At 40.0% G+C, this 18,511-nt stretch overlaps 1 protein-coding gene across 1 annotated transcript in view; it reads right to left on the bottom strand.

The window, feature by feature from the left end:
• Window positions 1-18,511, bottom strand: part of LOC144213123 (teashirt homolog 3-like) — a 55,805-nt gene that overhangs the window by 8,745 nt on the left and 28,549 nt on the right. The window contains exon 2 of the mRNA XM_077741408.1: window positions 11,323-11,516. Within this exon, the coding sequence (XP_077597534.1) occupies window positions 11,323-11,362 (40 nt within the window). The 5' untranslated portion in view covers window positions 11,363-11,516. The remainder of the gene's footprint in view (window positions 1-11,322; window positions 11,517-18,511) is intronic.

The raw sequence follows: 18,511 nt of genomic DNA, 5'->3' as shown, positions 1-18,511 counted from the left end.
TGACCAGAGATTTCCGTCTTAGCAACATTAGAATTTTAAACCTATCACACAAAGGGTCGCTTTTACTACACATTTGAGTTTGTCCAAATCAAGTCAGTCAATCGGTGAGGACGTCAGGCCGCCCAAAAAGCGAGCCATGAGGAAAGACAGTCGTCTCATCTTGGCATGCGGGAAGCATTCCTGTGGAGTATCATTTACGTAAACACCAGGGCCGCTGACTAGCGGGGAGAGAAGATCCGATAGAAACGCTGCGAAACAACAGACATTGCAAGGATGTGGCTGCCCCCCATAAGTGAGGAGCAAGACCCATATTTCCCTGACTATAATCCCTATTTATGTTTTTATATAGTTTGGCTGATGCTGCGACTAAAGTAAAACTATTCTCACATTATTTCAGTTGTACCTCTACTTACGAATGCTTCAATTTACAACCAATTCAAGTTACAAACACTTTTTTTTCATTTGTATTCTGAGGCTACACAAAAAAAATCAACTGTCATTGATGATTATATAAATCCAAACATGGTTTTATGAGCTTTACAGTAATAGAAGTTGAAGCCTTTTAAAGGCCTATCACTACCAGGGAGTTGAACTTTAGTCTAAAAGCATTTTGGCAACATTTTTTGGAACTTCCTTGCGCTTGAAAATCCAGATTTTATTTTGAAATACTTTAAAAAAAAGTGTATTTTTTTTTTTACTGTATTTAGAGACCACCCAAGTAAATGACTTCCTTTCTTTCCCCTTCTGCCAGCTGCTATTTCTGCAAACTGCATAATTGCTTTAAGTACACTTAAAAACAAGACTAAACATTTGTCCGTTTCAATCTTAACCCTCGGGAGCCGTTAATAAACAGAGAGATAACGTCAGCAAAATGCAGGCGGGATGAGAATATTGACGTTGAAGACCGACCGCCGTGCCTTTCAACTTTGGTTTTGGATTGAATCATTTGCGGTTAAAGGCACATCCAGGTAGTGTTTTTTAATGACACATCCTGTTTACTACGTGGCTCTTGGGTGTGGTGGGGGGCAGAATCTGGTTCCCAGATGGTTTTCCCAGATGCCAAGGGCCCGACACTATCTACTTATCTTGGGACTGATTTTTTTTTTGTGCCTGTATTTTAGCACTTGATGCCTGAACATTTAAGAAATATACTTTAAAAATCAGCAAAGGAATACATGAATTGCAAAAAAACTAATAAATCAGAGCAGATAAACATCCAAAATCATATTTCATAGAGGATGAAAAATAATTTTCATATTTTTTTTACATTTTCTAATCCTTTTCAAAGTGTTGCAATAGTTAATTATTGCAAATAAATAAATAAAAACTATTACTAAGTTTTTCATTTTAGCCAACACATTTTTTTTCCAATAAATAACTGAAAAAAAGTATTGCTATCTTACTTTTTAATTTTGATTTCAGTAGTTTTGAAACAAAATGCATATTTCGTAATTTGTTAAAAATTTGGCATCGTCAACTACGGAAGATTTATAGTATTTTGCAGCTCTGAAAAATCCTAAGACACTCCCACTGCAGAAAAACATAAACAAAAAATAACTAATCATAAGGTACTTTATCTTTGCTTATAACTATTATGACCTAAAATGAGCTAAATCGTAATATCTTATTTCATTCCACATTGCCCAGCACTTGGGTTGTCCCACATTTGCATCCACCACATTGAATTTCACTTTCCAAGCAATGACGTTCTTTCACATTCGGGCTACGGACACAGACCTATCGCGTTTGCTGTGATGGGGCGGCCATTGTCATTTGTTTTTTGTACGCCCTTACGTGTGTGTGTGTGTGTGTGTTCTCTACCCCCCGATGACTTTGTGAATACATTGCGTCCGCCGATTGTAGTGCAGGATGTGCGATACGGGAGATGAGAAAAACAGAGATTATTCTGGCCTCCAGCAAACCTTTGGGCTAAACCTTGTCAGTGTACCTCACTTACGTGCAAATACGCACGTGTACTAATATTTTTGCATCGACTTAAAAGTCCAATCAGAAAGTGAATCTCTTGCATTTTATCAAATCAAAACAGTTCCCTTTTAAATGAAGAAATCTAACAAGTATGCATCATTTTTTAACATTTACACTATATATACTTTATTTTTGCTGCCAACTTGTCACGTTAGCAAATTTGAAGGCAATATATTGATTGCCAATTATATTGTTTATAATTGGAGTCGTCTTAAATTCAGCTCAGAGTAAAATTTGAATAGAAATTATACATTTTGTACTTTCTGTTAGTGTAACAAGTTAAATAATGAACCCACGGCAACACGTACTTGAACAAGATGAAAAAGTAACACTAAAACGATAACAAATATTTTCAACACGGAGTTCAAACGAGGTGCAGCAGCTCAGATTCTTGTCTTGCGTCTTCTTATATTTTGAATAACTGTCAATGGAATGTTTTCATAAGCAGCTTACACGGCCAGCTTTTAAAAGCGTCTGCCCCCTCGCGAACTTTACCGAAAGACAACCTCGGCTATATCATGTCAGCATGAAGGTGTAGTCGTTCATCTGAATGCATGTCCGAGCATTTACTAACGTTGACGTGGGGACATGCATGAGTCATCTCCGAAAGGACTTTGTAGTCTACTACGTGTGAATTTTTCTCCCTCTAGCGACATTTTTCAACTAACCCACACTGTGAATGATTGTACTCTAGGGTAAATGTAACATTTCTTACAGCTAATATGCTTTTAATAAGTTCTCAAACTACAAAAATGTCCCCAAGACAAAAAGTAGGACTGCTAACAATAATGTCCAAATGATAAATAATTGGATTAGTACTATATTACTTTGAAATAGGATTTTTTTTAAAGGTATCAGTAGTGAAATGCTAGATTACGGAGATGATATTTGTGTTTTAACAAGGAAAAATGTGTTATCACAGTGTAAATTTGATTTTATGCTTATGAGCTCATTGACTATCATTGATTGGACAAGATGTCCAGTTCATTTAGACTTGAGTGATTATGTTTTACTGCCATTGACGGCTGTAGGCGTCCAATTCACTATAACAGCCATCCCAAGTAAAACATTTGTCCGTTTTTTGTAACTTTTAACCAACTATTTCACTGCTATTGACAGTTATCGACTGGGAAGGCTGGATTTACTGCCAATGAGTTGATACTTCAAAATGAATATATTTTAAAAACTCCATCTTCCGTTCAACTCTACCGAGACGTTATTCCAAATCCTAAATTCTGAAATGGATCTGATAGTCAGCACTTGGCATGAAGTAAACATAGGGACGACACAAGCCTTCTCCCATCACACATCTGCTGCCGTGATTGCCTAGCAACGAGAAGGTGATGGATGCAGCACCAAGATGGATGGCCGTCATAAATCTCCACCCATCGGCAAAAAAGGTAGAAGACACGAAAACAGGAATTTGCGTCAGTGGAGGAAAATGGCAAGTCGTTTGTGTCTTGGGTTGTATACTGCCTGGAAAATGTTCAAAAGGAGTAACTAACATGGAAGATCTATGTTTTTAGCCATTGAAAATGATAAACTTCCAAAAAATATACCGTATTATATGGAGTATAAGTTAAAATTTTATAAAAATAGTATTAAAGTGCAACAAATTTTTGTTTTCTTGAACAATATTTCCCAAAATATATATACTTTATACTACACAACATGGCAACATTGACGGAAACTTCCAAAAAATATACCGTATTATATGGAGTATAAGTTAAAATTTTATAAAAATAGTATTAAAGTGCAACACATTTTTGTTTTCTTGAACAATATTTCCCAAAATATATATACTTTATACTACACAACATGGCAACATTGACGGAAACTTCCAAAAAATATACCGTATTATATGGAGTATAAGTTAAAATATTATAAAAATAGTATTCAAGTGCAACTGATTTTTGTGTTCTTGAACGATATTTCCCAAAAATATAAATATTTATACTTTATACTACACAACATGGCAACATTGACGGAAACTTCCAAAAATATACCGTATAATATGGAGTATACGTTAAAATTTTATAAAAATAGAATTCAAGTGCAACAAATTTGTTTTCTTGAACAATATTTCCCCAAAATATAAATATATATACTTTATACTACACAATATGGCAACACTGACGGAAACTTCCAAAAAAATACCGTACTATATGGAGTATAAGTTTTTCCATAGTTTGGCTTGGCCTGTATTTAATACTAAAGTACAAAAGATTTTGGTTTTCTTGAACGATATTTCCCCAAAAATATAAACATCCATACTTTAATACTACACAACATGGCAACACTGACGGACTGAACACAAACGTTCTGGGAGTTTTCACGGTAAGATTGTGCAAAAATTGCATTGTGCAGGAGTATTTGGACACATTTGAACGTCTATAAGTGATTTATCGACTATTATAAAAGCTGTAAATTATGCAATTGCAGGGTGCACGAATATATCCCAGATAACTTTGGGTAAAAGGCAGACTAAAACCTGGAGTGACCTCCATTGAGCGAGAATTGATCCCCCCAAATCAAAGTAAAGCAAAAGAACCACTATATTAGTATGTGGCCCACCTAGTCCATTCATTTTGGCAGTTTCAGCCCTCCGATAAAACTGTCACTCCGACAAAATATGAGTTTGACACCCATGTAATAGTAAAGTTAAAAAAAAAAAACTAATTTCCAACCCAACTACGGCCACACGTGACAAGTCACAAAATGACACAAGGTTCCTTCAAATCCCTTCGGGTTGTGATTTCTGTTTTCTGAGATTACACCTTTCTCCTAGCAAGTCTCCAACGCTAGAAGTGTAGTTTGGGTATAAACATCCCCGGGCTATCTGATTATAGTCCACGGCTGCGGCGCGGGTGTCTAGTAACACTCAGAGAGAGCTCAACCATCCATCACACAGTGAGTGTCTGTCTAAGGCTTTCCAGCCTGCTTCTTCTCGTCCTGGCTCTCCAGTTACAGCCGTACACGAGCGGCCTAAATAATATTCTTCATGATAAATGGCACTATAAGCCCGGTATCCATCATTAATCTGATTTTTAAAGAAGCATCCATCTTTCAGAGAGCCTGTTAGGGCCACGGGAGAGAGGAACGACTCGGGTTCATTTAAAGGCCAGGCGGCTGAGTGAGTGATACCTGTCAGCCCTGCTCATCAGGGAACAGAAAGCACACACGCATACCACATTAAACACTGGCGCCATATGGTCACACGCCCGCACCCAAAATGTGCACAATGCCAGTACAAAAGTGTTTCGCTTGAGTTCAAAAAAAAGGAAAATCACACTTGTTGGGACTGCATGCAAGAACTGTCACTTTCTTCCACTACATTGGCCATACATATTACATGTAAACAAACAAATACACACAAACACAAACTTGTAACATAAAAAAAACCCCAAGAATTACCATTTTTGCACTGATTTATCAATGGATCTTCATGAAAACGATCAAACAGTAAACCTAAGTCATCCTATTATTCATTTATTTTCTATTCATGAGGGTTGCAGGGGGTGCTGGAGCCTATCCCAGCTAACTATGGGCAAAAGGTAGGGAAAGCCAGCCAATCACAGGGTTTATGAAGACAAATATGCGTTCCGTTTAGCATAGAATTAACCTAGAATGGGTTTTGGGTGTGAATACGTCCTTCGGACATGTACCGTATTTTCCGCACTATAAGGCGCTAATAAAACATCAATTTTCTCAATAAATGTGCCTTATATGTGAATCAATGATGGTTAATAATTATATGAAATTCCGTTTCATAAAGCTCCAAATCGTTGATATATAACACAACTAACCACTACTACTAATACTACTACTACAGCTCCAAATAGTAATAGACTACTACTACTACTACAGCTCCAAATAGTGATAGAATACTACTACTACAACTACTACAGCTCCAAATAGTGATAGACTACTACTACTACTACTACTGCACTTTATAATCCGGTGCGCCTTATATATGAAAACATTTTTTAACATTGAAGGTGCACCTTATAGTGCGTAAAACACGTTAAATTCACTTCCAGAATACATGTTTTACTTTACTTTCCAAACAATTTTTTTAAAAAGCGTCCATCCTGGTCACCTCGTCCCCTATTCTTCCATCTTCCTTTTGTCTGGATGTTATTTTTTGGGGGGGCTTAGCGCCCCACACAAATCCACCTTCTTCTCCCATGTGTGTCTGCTAAAGCCAGTTTGATAAATGACACACGTCACAATGTCAGAAGCGAAGGGGTGGGTCAGTGATAAATGACTCTGTTGAAAAGGAAATCGGCTCTCTGGCAGGGCCGGGCTATTCTCCTCCCGGATTGGGTTTCGGGGCCCCCGAAGAACAGCGTGGCTCAGTTTCCCCAAAACGAGCACACGTCCCGCCAGGCTCTGCTAGCGTCCCCCGATTGTCGCTCCGCCGCAGCTGCATCTATCACCACAGCGCCGGGACTATTTTTACAAAAGCCTGAGACTCGTGGTCCAGACGTGACGTCCCTGTTGAAAATCTCCACGGAAAGCTTTGTTTTCTATTCGGGACCCTGCACTTATTTCTCGTCCTGATTCGTCCCTTCGTCAAGTGTTTCTAAACCCACTTTTTTTTACCATTAAAAAATAAAATCCCCGTAAGAAGACATTTTGGGACATTGCTGTGTATGAGTGACCCAAAATGTGATTTTGCCATGCAAAAATTATTATTATATTATATTATATTATTATATAAAAAATATTATTTCAACGAAATAAAAACCTTATTGGACTATAAACAGCAATGTTAGGAATTATCAGATTATAGTCTAAAATTATGAATGGAGGAGTACAATTATAAAAAAAAAACAAGCTGAAAAAAACAAAGTAAGAAATATATAATGAAAAAAAAACACTAAATAAACAGTGGTTATTGCCCCAAAAGACCCTAAAGAGTTATTTTTATTTAATGTAATATTTTTTTACTTATTATTATTGTCTGTTACAGTCAATAAATTGTAAGAAAGTGACTATTTTGGTCATTTCAAAAATGCACTAATAAACTATCACAAAATATTATTTTATTTATCATAGTCTCGCTCAGAATATAGACTAAATTTAAGTTAATTTTGGGGCCTATATCAATTTTCATATTTTGACACCACTTGCATACACCAGTATAAACACACTGCCTGCCATTGACGTCAACAAAGTCTAATTAATTTAAACAAAAAAGTCGACTACAAACAATAACAACCCAACTTTGCTTTCCTCATCTTTTGCACTCCATTCCTGGCAGGGTGGCAACGTTATCATTACCCCGACAGGATTTATGGATTCAAAGCCCATGGCGAAAACAAAAAGACATCTGTCAATACCAGTGGGAAAGCCTCCGTCAGCCTTCCTTCCACTGGTGCTGGCGGCCTCATTAGGTATGCACTTATCAGACACGCACATCGCAGACGTGACTCAACTCCCACGGAATTCGGTCAAAACACTTTCGTTAGCAACCGGGCCAGAACGATCCACTACACCTGCAAATAAATGGAATGAGGCGGCGGCTACTTTTGCGGACGAGACGGCCTCTCGACCCTCGTCGAAATGCAAACATGTTATCTCATTTCGCTTTTACTACCGTGGATGTAACACGTGCGCGCAATGTGTACTCTGTGGTTTGTATTTCCGACTTGGCATTTGGAAAAGAAGACGTTGGCGCTGACGAAAGCGAGCGATCGGGCTCGCGCCCGGGCGATTTGCACGTGCTGGTGACTGACGGCTGCCAGTCTGGCACTTGTAAATCTGAGGCTGCAGAAATAGGAGACTCTCGACATACTGTTTCCATGGTGGCCAATCCAAATGGACAACTTTGACTCTCTCACTTTCTGTCAAATTCAAAGCGGGTACACAAGGTCAGACTCACTAACTGTGGCTTTTTAGTGCTAAATATTTTGGTCCTGGGTTCAAATCCAGGTCAGTCTACCTGTATGGAGTTTGAATGTTCTCCCCCAGGCATGCGTGGGTTTTCTCCGGGTACCCCAATTTCCTCCCCCATTCCTGACTAGACACTTTAAATTGCGGTGCCCCGGTGGATAAGTGTTTGCACGTCAGTCTCACAGTTCTGGGGTCGAGGGTTCAATCTCAGGTGATGTGTAGAATTAGCATAGCTAGGCTAATTGAATGCTAAATTGTAGATGGGAATGACTATAACGATAAATAAATGTCCTTTGTCTCCTTGTGCCTTGTGATTGGCTGGACACCAATTCAGGTTATCCCCCATCTGGTGTTGACAGTCAGCTGGGATAGACTCCAGCACCCCCTGCAACTTTAGTGACAGTGATTTTGAACCATGTAGCGGCCACAAAGTAAATTTAACGCGTGTTTCAATTGTCTTTCTGTATGGCCCTAATGCGAAATAATCGTCATGGCGAGCCTTTTACCACAAATCGTATCCCGAGGTCGCCATTTGTCACGAGGCATTCTTAATTCTCCAAACACGTTAGCGTATCCCGAGCTAGAAAGCCGCCCGAGCCCAGTTATTAAGAGCACGGCAACCCGATCCAGGTACGCCGGCCCATTTGTCACCTGCGGCGCAAAATTGAGTTAAGACACAAGCAAAGGCGAGCGGCTCGGCGTAATATCAAGTCCATTACATCAAAGTGGTGGCAAACCTCATTGGGCTGGCCACCCCGAGCTTGTCATCTCCAATCACGGGGGCCTGTCAGGACTCCATCAGCCTCTCGGCTAATTGGAGTCACGCTAATGAAACAAAAACAAGTTTTCCATCGCGGAAAAGACCCCTAAAAAAAGTGGGGTGGGGTGGAGTAAGGGTCAGTGTGTCACTACGGTGGTCATGGGGCAACAGTGATTATTTTTGCTGATCAGTCCATGATAAATAATCTTAAATGATTATTGATTGGTTGTCCATTAATTGCAGGCCTAGTGGAGAGGAGGACGTAAAGTAGAGTGTGTGTATGGGGGGGGTGTATTTTCCATGCAAGTCTCAAGGTTGCAGTGGGCTGACTCCCCCCCTAAGTCCCTAATCAAGGCCCATCATCTGTCATCCTTTTCTTTGCTCTCTCTATCAGCGCTGCTCTGTGCTGCAATCAATTCATCATCACCCTTTGTGTGCCACTGAACAGTTGACAACTTTATAACTTGCAGCTGCACCGTCTGACTGACAGGGGTGCAAGGGGAGTGTGAAGTGAGAGAGAGAGAGAGAAAACCAGAGAGCGAGAGAGAGAGCAAAAAAAAAAAAAATGAAGAAAATGGACAGTTGAATGAACGCACAAAGAAAGCGTGCTTTCGACTGGAGTCAGAAAAAAAAGTTGTTTTCTCCAAACACCAAACGATCTGTATTACAGCCCTTTTATTCCCTTTCATCAACAGACAAACAGTCGTGTGGCGGCGGAAGGAGGCGGAGGAGGACGACGAAGAGGAGGAGGAGGAAGAGGAGGAGGAGGAGGAGGAGGTGGAGGAGGAGGAACACAACAGCCTTCTCACTGATCTGAAATCAGAAAGCTCTCACTCATTCTTTATGTGCTCCCCGCGGCCACTCGGAGCCAGTCAGCGTGTACATTAGGCCGGGGCATTTTGATGAAATAAAAGCCCGGGCCAGCTTATGGCTAAACAGAATGGGAGCACTCACTCAGCCTGTCTCTGATTGACCATTAAAACCATTGATGAATGGGCCTGTCAGGGTGGAGACAATTAAATCAAACATGAAACAAAGCCGTTGTGGCAGAGCAAAACCCATTCCTCCCCTCCATTAGGTTGCGCACAGCTCCTTTTACAAGCCCTGCCGCCCCTCCCACCTTTGCCCACTGCGTACGTTCAAAGTGGAGGTGCCATCGACGATACTTTGGGGGGAGAAGAAACGTGAAAATGACCTTTAAGGGGAGTTGGGGGGGATTTTTGCGAGCCCGTCGCAAAATCATTTGCGGAATTGATTGGTAGGAAATCAGTCGAGCGTGGAATTGGTTGGTGATTAAATGCGGCGGATGGGGTGCAGTACTTGGATGTGACCAGCAGAGGCAGCGGTGGGTGTTTTCGACAATTGTTTCGATAATTGTAGGTGGGTATGAGCTTGTTTTGTGTTTTTTTTATTTTAGTTTTGATTTTAGGTACTGTTTATGGCGACAGGTGTCCAATTCTTTTTTAATGAAAGCGACGAATGAATGAACGTGTGTCTATCGGCGTCAATCTGTTAAGATCATACAGTCATAATCATTAAAAAATGATCATTATGCGTTTATAAGGCAAATAACTACCATTGTTCTTAAAATAGGAACATTTTTATCTCATAAAAACATACGGTGGCGTTATATTTTGGGTTACGTCGGCCAAAATATTAACATTTAGTAGACAAATGTGATTCAACATGTGATTTCCAAATATCTGAGTATGGAATGAGAAAAAAACTGCAAATAAATAGTTTTTTTATAAAACAACATTCAAATGACTAATAAACCAGGTATACTTGTTGTTTAAAATGTCTTTACTGACAAATGACATAGCAAGGGAAATGAATACCTATTGTAAACTAAGAAATAAGTCTTGTCTTCTCATTAAAGCTATTTATATCATGAAATAGCCACTGTTTCAAAAAAGTTTAATTAAAACAATATATATTTACTATTAACTCACTGCCTGTCATTGACAATGATAGTCCAGTAAATTTAAAGTGGCCGTGAATTCTTATTTTTCATCCCCATTGACGGTACTATACGTCCATGCAACATTGTTTAAAAGATGTCAGCAAATTTCAGTCAAAATAGATTGGACGTCCATCACCGTCAATGAAAGCAAACGAGTTAAAGAAACCAACAATTTCTACTTTCTTGAGATTCTATATGGCAACAGACTATAGCGCCACCTGTTGTTTCAACATGCACTCAACAACCTGCAACTACTAATCCATAAACACGTTCTGATATTTAAACCCACTCAAGAAAGCTCTCCCCCTCACTTTTTCTGAGTCACCACCACCAGTGCAACAAAAAAGAAAAAGAAAAAAGTCCAGCCATTCTTTGAAATCGGTCAAAACGTGACGTCATGATCCTGCCGCACATGGTGGGAAGTGATTTTCTGATGCAAATCGGGACCGATCACATCAAAGCCGCGTGACAGCCAATCAATCAACCGTCAAATCGGACGTGGCAACTGTCGATTATAGCTCCTTCCAGTCCACAAACCTCCATTGTCCATTCCCAAATTGTTTATCTTGCCTCAAACGCCAGCTAGACTTTGTTTTCAAGCCCGCGGAAAGAAGTTAACGCCATAGAAGAGCAACGGAGCGTCCAAGTCGTATCCTCGCCGATTAATCGCGATTTCCCCGCACGCGATATAGTAAAAAAAAATCAGGGGACGTACCTGGAGCGCGCTTGGGCGCCTCTTGTTTCCTCCGTGGCATTTGCGGCTGTATTCGTGGGGATTTCCGCCAAACTCCTCCTTGTTTTTTTCTCTCCTCCACACTGCACAAAAGCCACTCGCCTCCGTTTTTCGGGAAGATCCACCTTCCGCTTAGAGAGCCATCTGGACGCCTCAGCACGGCATGGAGGAGTCCGCTGCCGGAGAGCAAAAAGTCATGATGCGTTCGTGGTTGGCGTGTGGCGCGTTCGCGTGTCTCACGATAATGTGGGGATCGGGAACGCGCGCGTCCGAGTAGCTCGGTCGCTTGCTCTGTGGTAACCAGGGAACTTGGGGGGTGATGTGTGGTGTGTGGGGGGGAGAACAGAGAGGATCGCGTCACTCAAAGTGGGAGAATGGGCAGACCCGCCGCCCCGTTAACTCTTTGCGCGTCAGACTGACTGAGCTGAGCTGAGGGAGGGAGAAAGGGGGAGGTTAAGGGGAGGAGGAAGCCTCCCCTCTGCCGGACGCTTGAGTCACAGCTCCAAATTTGACACTAGTATATATATCTGTCATCATGACACAAACTAAATGGGGATTTTGGAAAAATAATCATTGTGACTCTTGAGTTGGGAATTCATTTGCCCATATGGCAGGGGTGTCTAAGGTAAAGCCCGTGGGCAGCAAGTGGCCCGCTAACGGGTCGTTGTTCGGTCTGACGGGGGCTTCGTAGCTCGACAAGGGCAAACCAGAAGTTTGTGATCAAGTGTGTTTTGCTCAATTTCCTATTTGCAATCACATTTGTTTTTTCACCATCAAAACAGCACCGACAATAGCAGCCAATGAGGAAATAGGGAGCCTTTAAATAGCCCCAAAACAACAGAAAGTCATCTGGAAATACCCAAAAATCAGCAGAAACTGACAAATGAGCAAAAAGTATATCGGAAAGTCCCTCAAAATCAAGAAGAAATGACCCAAAACTTAACTTTTTGGGCCAAAAATGCACTAGTACAACCCACACGCGATCTAGCTGGCATGAATATGACCCACAAACCAAACTGAGTTTGACACCCCCTAATCTAAAGGATCTAAAATGTCATCTTTTGACGACCACTATCCCTGAAAGAATTCACATTGAACTATTATGGCCAATTCAACAACAAATGTCAACTAGTACATAACTACTCATTTTGTAATACACACAAAACAAGATATTTCAATACCTTTCTCATACCATCACATCCAAAGCTCCTCTTCACAACCTATTGAAATGCTAACATACCCCATGTCCAGTCTCCCCCTTAAATTAATGTGAGTTGTTAAACACGAGCTTTCATCGCAATAAAAACATCAGTTCTTCCATATATTCATGTTCAGGAGAGCTCAAAGTCGTTTCAAGGAAACACCATCTTAGTAATAAGACTTCTTGTTCTCTCTTTGAGCTTGGAATGTGCGGGGGTAGTTGTTATTTTTAATTTTTTGTATTTATTTTTACTAACCCCTTTTGCATAGCAAATTCAGTGCACACATTAACTGCAAATAAACACCTCCGACACGTACTAATAACTGTTTCGGAAGAATTAGAGTCGTTTCTGACCGTGATTTGGCCGCGCCCCAACTGGGCTGTCACTTTAACAACATAAAGTTACAACCCGAATGGGATGTCAAGGGTTAGCGGGCCTTCTAAAAGAGAACTATGCGAATATATTTCCTCCTATGGACTCGCCCTCACGGTGACCTCCCTAGGGAACAAGAAGTAACCATAGTGATTGGCATTTTTACGGCCAAATTAAAAGATCTCCGAGCCGGCCCCCTGAAGGCAGTGGGGAGAAAGTGGTCTCTCCAAAATTAGTGAGTCGTCATCATGACAGAAAGTAGCGGGGACATGGTGTCATCCGGGGACGCTATCGATTAACCCATAAATAGTAGACGGTCAGTGTGCAGTCTCTCTCGGCTTTACACTGTAAATGGAAGTTATCGCTGTGGCGTTGGTCTTTTGCTTTCTAGGCTGTGTGAAATATAACTTGCTCCATTTAATCAGTGCTGAGTTGTACATATGAACAATCGAACAGGAGGAACATGTGGTAGAGATGGAAAGAATAAACTAACAATGAGTGAAGGAAAGGAGGGTGGTAAATATAATTTTGTTTTTAAAGGAGTGGGGCGATAATGCTGCATTTAAACTAGATACATTTCCTTGTTTTTGGTGTAAATGGACTAGAAATAGGTGAAATGATCTGCCGTTAAGTAAAATGAATGCATTAGGTTTCTTGTAATAAGAAAAATATAGATAGTTTTTCCATTTAGACTTATTTGAAACAATAAATGAGTATATTACATTTTAAAAACCAATTTTCAAGACTAATTTTAAAGAACACTGCATTAAATAAGCAAAAATTGCCTATTCTGAGAAATGTAATCGTTTAAAAAAAGCAACATATCAATCACCGTATTTTCCGGACTATAACGCGCACTTTTTTTTTCCATAGTTTGCCTTGACTTGTGACTAACTCTCAAGTGTAAATTTTATTTTTTTTTGTGTACAAGTGATACAATGAATTAAAATGGACGGAATAACTTTTCCAATTTCATTTCTGATCTTAAAAACCTACCAAAACAACTGAAAAAACTGGAATTGATTAAAATCTCAATTCATTCACTACCTTCCACAATGACATGCATCCAATCCAGTTAAACTTTGATGACAGTGGCCAATGACCAGCCACCATTTGTCCAACCCTCCCACAACAAATGAATTGGACATACACGAGCAGCGACGACACTAAAACAGTGCCAAACCGCATTGAAAAACCCCATCCAGGTTTGAAGGACCCATTTCCCATGACTAATGCTCCCCCTGACAGGCAAAGATAAGACTTATCCTTCACCTGAGCTGAGCCATTTCTCAGCAATAATGTTCATAATTGAGCGCTCCTCTGTCATTATGATGTGAATATATTCAAATAGGATTCAGGTTATCGGGCACCAAGGTCATGGGCGCAACACGTACAACAAAACGCCGCTTTTGTGTACTCCAGAGACAATAAATAAGTGGAGAGTATTGGGTGTGTGGCTTAATTAGATGTACGGACGACATCTGTTTTGAAAGGGAATCCGCAACTCTGGCACATTAATTTTCTTGGTAATGAATGACTGGATGTCAACGTGGGCTGCAAAATCATCACAAGGGGAAGTGAGTGCGCCTCGTGCGCAATACGGTGGCGCTTTTCCATCTGCTCGCCCCACCAAAAAAAGGAAAAAAAACTGTCAAAGCCTCGCTGTGGTCGGCGGGATGAGGAGTTGTTCAAGATAGCCTCGTGCTGATTGGAAGGCATTTTGACTGAGAGAACTGGAATAGATGGAGTGGACATTATACCGCTGAATCTTAGTTAAGGATGCTTCGCAAGTGGGTGACAGTGTCATTAATCTCTTGAAATTAGAAAAATGCAACACAATGGTGAGTTGCTATGAGAGAAAAAGGCCTTTTTTTTGCTGAAAATTTCTAATTATAAGAAAGTCCAAATGTGCGTGTTGGCAGATGTTAGAACTTGGACCAGGTGAAAAATGAATGAAAATTAATTCAAAAAGGGCCACGTGGTTGTTGATTGGTCGGATAGGTAGGCAGGTGTTAGATAATTTTGATAATCAAGGAGACAAAGGGAACAAGACACAAAGTGGAATAAACCACAATGTGGACCCAAAAAATGATCTAAATTACAAAAGTGGCAAGTAAATGTACCATTTTGGGATGTTAGTTTGAAGCTGGATAACGAAAACAACATTAAATGGCATTATTTATACAGATAGGTATTCAAGGTATTACTGGGAAATGAAGTAAAAATAAGATTAAAGTTAATATAAAGCCTTATAAAAAATTTAGAGTAAAAAATGCAAGTATAAGCTTTAACCCATTGTTTGCACACAATATTTCTCATTACGTTTATGTTCTTATTATATGTCAAATGGCCAGAAGAATAAAAAAAAAACACTTTAGACTCCCAAAAACTTAATGATTACAACATACATTACCCGGCTTAATTATTATTTCCATACAGCCAGATAAATATATCTCACAGAACAACTTCCAACCCAATAACACCAAAACTTAACCTCCATCCATCACATATCCCCCTATTTTTTTGTCAATATAAACCAACTAAATGACGCAACCCAAATCCATTCCTGACACTGCCAATCAAAATGAATGAATTTCTCCCGCATCTCTCTGAACCGCCGAATAATAAACAGTTAAGCGCCACAGCAAAATCCCCCCCAAAAAAACAGTTTTGCTTTATTATCATTTTTATTTGAAAAAAAGAAACCCGCTACACCGCCCCAAATCTCGTCATATGGCGTATTAGCAATTATGTTGCGTCCAGATGGATTAAAAATGTTTCCTTCCCGCGAGTGACAGTCCAGAGGGAACATTCGGCACCTGGAGTGACAGGCTGCCATCAGCGTGCAAATATGCTAATATGAATTCTGATCACCTCCGATAGTCGAGGGACTTGGAACCCCTTGACGTTTCTTACCGTTCTCCACACATGGCAGGGTTAATAGCTAATGGGAGGGGCCACGACGCAGTTGGCAACATAGCCAAATCTGCATGGACACTTCCTAAGTGATGATATTACTTAATGTACGCCATAATGTGTTAAATGCACATCTCTGCCTTCAATATTTTCATCCCGAGGAGAAATTTTGATGACAAATCAAGCGCTTAAACTCTGTCTGTCCTTCATTAGAGATGTTTCCGTGAACGTCGACTGGTCAAAGGCTAATTGCAACTAGCAGAAGAGACAGAGTCCCCGTTTTTAATTGGTGTAAATGTATGCAGATTTATTAGATTTTTTTTCTTTACGTAAATTCAAAAAGACAGCTCACTTGCTAATTCTTAGACGAGGTGTAAATAAAAGTGTATTTGCCGGACATAATAAAAAAAATGAAATTAGATGGGCCTAGAATATGCCTAAGAAGTCAAATTCAAAGCATTGGTATATTATGTAGAGTGGGCGCTAACTGAAATAAAGAATATAGCATTTATATTATTTTTTTATTCATTTTCTCTATTCTTAGGAAAAAATCAATTACTTAATTATATTGTTTTCTTTAAATTTGAGTTAAATAGGCCAATCTGGTGGAAAGTGGTTAGCATGTCCGCCTCACAGTTCAATCAAGGGCTCAATCTCAGACTCAGGCCTTGCTATGTGACATTTGGTGTTCTCCCTGTGTTTGTGTGGGTTTTCTCTGGGTACTTTGGTTCCCACGCACATCCAGAAAACATGCATGCTAGGCTAAATGCTAAATTGTCCATATCTTTGAGAACAGGACACACTTTTTTAACAGAAATTAGCATCAATGGGTCAGGTTTTTTTGTATCTGGCAACCAATTCAGGGGAAACCCCGCCTACTGTCCATTGTCAGCTAGGATAAGCTCCAGCACCCCTGCAAACCTAATGAGTATCCACATTAACAAGTGATTCAGAAAGACTACACAAGCTCAAGGAGAACATGCACACTCTACACAGTAAATACCCACCTGGGATTGAACCCTCGGCATTCCAACACATTAACCACTCATCCAACGGGCCTCTGAACCAAATATATAAATAAAACTCAATTTTTTCACCTGCCTATTTGAACAATGCATGAAAGCGGATGCTTAAGTCAAACAGGTTGAATAACGAATGCATAATTAAAGCTACTTTTACCCATAGTGTTTGATAAAAGTCTACGTGCCTATTAATACAGCAGGTAATTCATTTTTTAAAAAGCTGCCGCCAATGGCAGCGACTCATTTCCACCGGGCCAAGCGAACGAAGGGGGAGATGGAACGTTTGCCTTTGGCCTCGACGGCGTTCGCTTCCACTCATCTTACATTAAGACGCAAGTGTCTCCTGCTGCCGCAGCGTTTGGACTTTTGTCATTGATCTTCATTCTAAAATAATCTCTTACCATTTCTCATTGCGAGCCTGCAGAGAAGAAACCTTTTTCCAAAGCCACATTCATTAGCTTCACTCTGAAAATAGAACGTCTCCGGCAAAAAAAAAAGGTGGACATGCCACAGACGACGCTTGCTTGCCAGCGCCTTTAAAATATGTCCTCCAATCCACCTTAAACACTCATGATATTCTTTAAGCTTTTGACCGGCTGCATATTTCATGTAGAACTCTGGAAGACTTAACATCGTAAAAAAATACTTTGGAAAAACTCAAATTTACGGAAAATTTGTAGAAGCAGCGGTTGTAGATTTATACAGGTGAAATCGTGGTTAGTACGTCCTGTGTGGTTTTTCTATGGGTGCTCCCACATCCTAAAAAATGCTGGGTAGGTTGATTGGGCTCTCATAATTTGCATATATATTTACATAATGAGTGTGAATGGTCGTCATTTGTCTTTTTAACCAATTCAGAATGTGCTGCGATAGGCTCCAGCACCCCCTGCAACACTTATGAGGATAAACAGATCGAAAAAATGAATTGATATATAGTGCAAGGTGTGTCAGACTCGGGTTGGTTCTCCGGCCGCGTTACCGTCAATCCGATTTCATGTGGGCGGGACCATTTTAGATATAATATTTAGATTTTTTTTTAATTTATGGATTAAATGAACTGAATTAAAGGCCTTGAATATTCAGTTATTTTATAGATTTAAAACAATGTTTGCTTTAGCTTTTTTAAAATATTTTTAGATTTTCCAAAATTATTTTTGAACTAAATACAAAGAAAATATGGATTAAAAAATAGCTATTATCGATTTAAAAGGGAGAAAATCAGGAAATTTAATATACATGTATACTCTTCATTTTAATTTGATCCTAAAAGAGAAAGTCGGTACTCATGATTTACTTTCCCGGGCCACACAAAATGATGCGGTGGGCCAGATTTGGCCCCCGGGCCGCCACTTTGACACCCGTGATTTAGGCTAACAGAGCAACCAACTTCACTAGCCTATACATTTTCACAACATTTCCCACTTTTCCGTTTTTTTTAACGCTCAAATTTTGTCAAGCTCATTCCCTCATGTTACTGAGCTGTCCACTTGACTTTTACGCTCATGTCTGCATTACAGAACATCCTCCAAGTGAAGGGATCAGACATTGAAAAGGTCTCTTCAACATTATCCAAAGTCCACACGCGCGTCTTTCTCCGTCCAGACGAAGACACGCAAGACAAAAGAGGGCATTTATTAATCTGTAGCAAACTATTTTGAA

The sequence above is a fragment of the Stigmatopora nigra genome, chromosome 2 (assembly GCF_051989575.1).
Source record: "Stigmatopora nigra isolate UIUO_SnigA chromosome 2, RoL_Snig_1.1, whole genome shotgun sequence".
Classification (NCBI taxonomy): Eukaryota; Metazoa; Chordata; class Actinopteri; order Syngnathiformes; family Syngnathidae; genus Stigmatopora; species Stigmatopora nigra.
The sequence above is the reverse complement of the archived record's forward strand: the minus strand, read 5'-3'. Positions and strand labels throughout refer to the sequence as shown.